A 6,147-nucleotide genomic window follows, 5' to 3' on the forward strand; every position below is an offset into this window, starting at 1 on the left:
CAACCCACCAGAGCATGCAGCGAGTGATAGCCAATCAGAGGGAGAGAAGGGCGGGTCATGCCATCGCCATCCTAGGATTTATTTTTTTTTGCCAACAGGAAGGTGTACTTTCCTTTTTCGTCCGATGTTCAGTGCCTGTTTTTCTGCTGCACGTTTGGTGACAGTTAGGTAGCTATGTTAAATGTATTGGCATGTTTAATACTTTATATTTAATGTTTGCCAAGATTAGGTCAACATTGAATATCCTGGCGACAAAGCGGAAGTATCTTCTTATAACTTAGCTAGACTGTTTCCTAGCTAAGGTTGATAATAGATCTTTGAAACATGGCAGCGGATGATGCCCCTTGTTTAGAGTTCATGAACTGGGAACTTGAAACTTCGACATGTAATGGACTGAAACAGGAGAAACAACTTTCTGCCTCACAAAGAAGGTGCTACAGCCTCTGCAGGAGGAAGGTACAGGAACATCCGTCTGATTATTTATTTACCGCTTGTGACGTTACTACCAGATGAGTGAACACAGCTGAGTCCACACGTTTCAGTGTGTGTTCAGGTAGCCTAGCTCAGGAGCTGGGCAATATATCGATATTACATCAATATTGTGATATGAGACTAGATATCGTCTTAGATTTTGGATATCGTAATATGGCATAAGTGGTGTCTTTTCCTGGTTTTAAAGGTTGCCTTACAGTAACGTGATGTCATTTTCTGAACTTACCAGACTGTTGTAACTGTTCTATTATTTGCCTTTACCCACTTAGTCATTATATCCACATTACTGATGATTATTTCTCAAAAATCTCATTGTGTAAATATTTTGTGAAAGCACCAATAGTCAACACCACAATATCGAGGTATTTGGTAAAAAATATTGTGATATTTGATTTTCTCCATATCGCCCAGCCCTTGTAGCTACAGTAACATAAGAGAGGTTTGAGGAATAAATCAAAATTTTTGAGCAAATTTAATATGCATTATAATTATCAATAATAGCAAGTCACTGTAATGCAAATCTTCTAAAAATTATCATTTTATAATCTCTACATTATGCTAAACGGGTTAAATAAAACATATATAACGGGACATAAAAACAATATAACGATATTTAATTAAATTGTACACAAAATCCCGACCGATAAATCAGCTGGGCCGATATAGATGCTTATTGTAACATGTATGTCGGATAGCTGGAATACATTGATTTATTATTATGCTGAAAATATATTTGACGTCATTTAGAAACGCATATTAGTCACACAACATAGTTGTCTACCAGAGCGTACGGACAAGGTTGGGCTATTTCTACTGTTAAAACACATTTCTTAATACAGTTTTTATTTAAAAAAAAAAAAGGATTTGACTGTGTTACATTAAAAGCACTTCACACATTTTCTTCTCGACAGTCATTTGCTGCCTTTGTGGCGTCCAAGAGGGAGGGCGGTCAGGAAGGAGAAAGCACATCTTGGTGCTGCTGTGGCCAGACTTTTGAAGAACACTCTGCCATTCACAAACATGTGGCCTGGACTCATGGTACTGAAATACAGCAGCTCACACATGCCGCATATGAGCATTTGTTAAGCCAGTTGGAAGAAGAACCTGAAACACAGCAGACGGATGAGCGTGAGGCCGAGCCGGTGGACATTTCTGCATGGATACCTAAAATTAGTCACATCTCTGAGGAGCAACTTCAAAAGTACTGGTCACATTTGGATTCTCCTGCCTGGTTTCAGTTGTCTGTTTAGAAAAGAAAATCATCTTAGAATTGTATTAACACATGTAATTTATAAAAAATATTGATTATAATTTCAGATTTTATTAAATAGATACTGAATGTAATTAATGTAATTCTTCTTTTCAGTGGACCAGGCAAGGTTCTCCTCTATTATCGCTACTGTCAAGTGGAGGATCCACATGTCATCTGTGCTTGGCAGAAAGCTTTGTGTGAGAAGCTCCACTTAACTGGCAAGGTAAATACATTCTCTTATCCTGCCTCCAGCTGGGAGACTACAACTTGTTATCATTGGGAACAAGATAAAGAAACATGTTTTTTATAATTGTAAGAAGAAAAGAACATTTAAATAAATGCAACTGTCCCCTTAAAATAAATAAAATAAAATACATCATGATCATCTTCTTCAGGTGAGGGTGGCGACTGAAGGCATCAATGGAACAGTTGGCGGCACCAATATGGCCACTGATGTTTACATCGACGCAATGTGTTCACACCCTCTCTTCGAGATGGACAAGGAGGACTTTAAGGTCAGACTCGGGTAAAAAAAATAAAAAATGTTGGATGATAGAATACACAGAAATGCTTTTTGTTCATTAGTTATACCTTTTCTACACGGCACTCTGCATGAATATAAACTCTGTTTTGTGTTCCACTGGGTGGTCATAACATACGTTTTTAAGTCTATGTTTTCAGAGGAATAATTAACATTACATTACATAATCATATGACATTGAACATAAAACATTTATTATTACTAGCAGCCATTGTATGTAAGATACTTACTTTATTGAAACGAAGTGTGTGTGTGTGTGTGTGTGTGTGTGTGTGTAGACAAGTGATGGCAGCGCAGGGTGTTTTAAAGACCTGAGGGTCGGGGTCTATAAGGAAATCGTCCCAATGGGAATGGACCCTGATGTTGTTTCCTACCAACTGGCAGGTATAGTTTGTGTTAACAACAACAATACTAATGTTTATAGTAAAAAAAAAAAAAAATCCTACCACTATTAACATTGCCTATAATATACTATATTAATGCCTATAACTCTATTATTTTCAGTTTGTTGTATTCTTCATAAACAGTACATACATTGGTAGAATTGTTCAGGTGTTTTTATGTTGTTACTGCCTGGAATGTGGTTTGCTATTAATATCACAAAGTTTTATTATGCTCATATTTTCTGTATGAAGTTCTGTTCTCAAACGGCTGACGTTGTGGTTGTCATGTGAGTTACACACCTGTCTCACCTCTCAGGGGTTCATTTAGAACCAGAGGAGTTTCATAAAGAAGTACAGGCTCTGTTGGCTAAAGGGGACTTATGCAATGACACCGTCCTCCTGGACTGCCGCAATTTTTATGAGAGTAAAATTGTAAGTAATATATCAATTCCCCCTTAAAAACATTGACTTGCACAGGTTCTACATGCTATATTGATTGTACATCTGATCCTTTGTTCATTTGTGCCATATCTCCACCAGTTGCCTTAAACAAATACCGTATTTAACTTTTTACAGTGAGAACGCCAGACCCCTAAGGTACCACTGGTATTGAAGTGTATTTTTCACTAACTTTGTACTAAATAGAAAATGCTAGCATTTTTTGATGGACTGTTAATTTAAATGCTGAATTCCTATGACATTCAGTTGTTTTTTTGCTGACACTGACCTTTGTCATCCCAGTAAGAATGGGTTTTATTATAATTAAACAGGAAAAAAAGCCAGGTTGTCATTCTAAACTGTGATTCATTTCATTCCTTCAGGGGCAGTTTACTCAGTGTCTGGCCCCGAGCATCCGTAAGTTCAGCTACTTCCCCGACTACGTCGACCAAAACCTTGAACTGTTCAGAGACAAGAAGGTCTTGATGTACTGCACAGGAGGGATCCGCTGTGAGCGCGGCTCTGCCTACCTCCGCTCCAAAGTAAGTTGACTTATGTTTGATGTGAACTAAAGAATACCACTGGGACTCTTTTTAAATGTGAAGCAGCTTATGGAACTGGCTTGTCATGCAGTAACTCCCATTTTTCACGCGGCTGATTTTCCACAGGGGAGGGGGGGATCGGTTTAGTCGTTGTCTACTTGTGTACTTGGATCAACTGTTACTTTAAGCAAATAGTTAAAGGTGCGTTAGGTAGGATTGCGAAGATCCAGGACTTAGCCCAAAAATTTGAACATTGACAACTTCTCAGTACCTTCCCCCTTTCTGCTAAAGCCCAAATGGTCTCCTAAGCCCCTCCCCCCACAAGGGAGAATGAATGCATGAGCAGTGATTGACACGCAGTTAGACACCCCCCCCGGCCCTGATTGGTGCATCTGAACAGGGAGCGGTGGATTTTTGGAAATCGCACTACAGGCTGTAGGTGGTGCCAGAGGAGCTGGATTTTTTTTTTTTAAATTAACTGCTTCATGTAGTTCTACTGGAACATAGGGTCAGTTTCAGCAAATATGACAGAAAGTTAGTTTTATAAGTCTTACCTACTGCACCTTTAAGGAAAATGTGACCTAATGTTTTAATTGTATTTGTAAGGACCAGAGACAGATTGTTTACAAGATTGGCATTCTACATTGGAATTGTCTGTCAACCTGTAGGATGTGTGTAAAGAGGTTTACCAGCTGAAGGGGGGAATCCACAAGTATCTGGAGCGATTCCCAGAGGGTTTCTATCGAGGGAAACTTTTTGTGTTTGATGAACGCTACGCCATCTCCTCCAACAATGACATCATCTCAGGTTAGTTTGCGCACAAAGGCCATAACGAATAATATAATTGAAATTGTCAACAGCACAGCATCAGAAACCATTTAGAAACACAAACATTTAGTTGTTATCTAATGTTAGTCTTTGTGTTTAAAGTTATGTCAAATTTAAGTCAATCTGTGTCTGTTCAGACTGCAGGTACTGCGGCTGTCCCTGGGACCAGTACAAACTCTGTTCCACCAAGCTGTGCCGTCAGCTGGTTCTGTCCTGTCCCGGCTGCAGAAAGGACGCATGCACCGCCTGCTGCCCCACCTGCCAAACCAAAGGACAAGCTCAGAGCGAGGCGTCCCCCACTGTTCCACATCACAAAGAGGAATGCGAGTGCACTGAAGGACGTCCCAGAATCCCTCGGGATGTGTAGCGACAGAGTGCTAACGATTGGACATTAGTGCTTGCAGCCACGTGAAAAATCCTGCCTGTCAGGGGTCGACCACAATGTACAACTAGAATTAGTGGAAGGTGCCCACTGTATTTTAAAGTCATGATTTTTTTTTAAATATGAATGTGGGATATTAAGTCAGATTTACTGTTTCTAAGAAGTTTTATTCTAAAGACATCCATGAATTTGATATAAGATTTTTATTACATGAACATTTTATTCATGAAACTGGGATAGCTCATCACTCTGTTTCAGGAGATAATAACTGTGTGTGAGTGTGTGTGTGTCTGAAATTGCATGGTTTCTTATTCAATTTAAAATTGAAGTAATTTAAAGTTATGCTGCAAAAAAAGCATAGATATAAAAATACCAAAAACACAGAATTTATAGTAGTTATCTTGTGCTCTCTAAACCATGTAATCTCTGGTTAAAGCATGTTACTGAGACCGCAGGTTTCGCTTAAACACATCTGTGTGCCTTACTCGGGATGACACATTTTTGAAAGAATTCACCTCAACGTATTTGAGTATAACACGTGTCAATATGAAACCATGCATAAAGCAGGCCACGTGTAATGATAAGTGTATTGGTAAGTCTTGATTTCAGCAGGTCTCCCCATGACGGATTTTAGCATAATTTTTTATATAAAGTATTACAGTTTTTCTGTTATTAATATAGAATACTTGGTGTAGTACAATGATGTTTCATCTGAAACTAGACATATTGATTTATAAAGGGGGAAATTACCATATAACAGAGTAAGCATAGGAAACAGGTAATGGAGGTAAGAAAGCTATAAAAAAACGGTTTACAGTGAAATAAAACAAAAGAAAGGAAATTCAAAAGCTGCATACAATCTATACTTTACAATACCTTAGGCCTTCTACACTATTTGTGCAATTATCTTTGCAAATACTGTACGTATGTGCAGAAATAAAGAGTCAAGGTAATATTGCTACTTGTTGAGTCATACTATAATCAGTTGGCGTGTTTGGTGCATAGCCTACAATAAACTTGTATAAAAATGGAATAAACAATAGAGCAAAGTACTGCAACAGTTAAGAACAGTAATATAGAATAGAAATATTACAATACGTATGTTTATGTAATATTTAAAAGACACTAACAAGTATGTACAATATATCTAAGGTACGGTTTTGTGCAGGGTGTGCAAAAACAATCTGGGTGTGCACAAGTTCACAATGGTACTATAACTATACTATAAATTGGTTTAAATAGATATATTGTAACGTCAACAATCCAAGTATTTTCAATAAACTGTAGAT

At 38.0% G+C, this 6,147-nt stretch overlaps 1 protein-coding gene across 1 annotated transcript; it reads left to right on the top strand.

Moving 5' to 3' along the window:
- Positions 1-125: 125 nt before the first annotated feature.
- tstd2 (thiosulfate sulfurtransferase like domain containing 2) lies at positions 126-5,811 on the top strand. Its single transcript, XM_028589522.1, has 9 exons — positions 126-456; positions 1,404-1,693; positions 1,859-1,967; positions 2,140-2,259; positions 2,564-2,669; positions 2,985-3,100; positions 3,490-3,648; positions 4,317-4,455; positions 4,614-5,811. Exons 1-9 carry the CDS (start codon positions 325-327, stop codon positions 4,841-4,843), a joined length of 1,401 nt encoding a protein of 466 aa, XP_028445323.1. The 5' UTR covers positions 126-324; the 3' UTR covers positions 4,844-5,811.
- The last annotated feature ends 336 nt before the right edge of the window (positions 5,812-6,147 follow it).

Source organism: Perca flavescens, chromosome 10 (assembly GCF_004354835.1).
Source record: "Perca flavescens isolate YP-PL-M2 chromosome 10, PFLA_1.0, whole genome shotgun sequence".
NCBI lineage: Eukaryota > Metazoa > Chordata > Actinopteri > Perciformes > Percidae > Perca > Perca flavescens.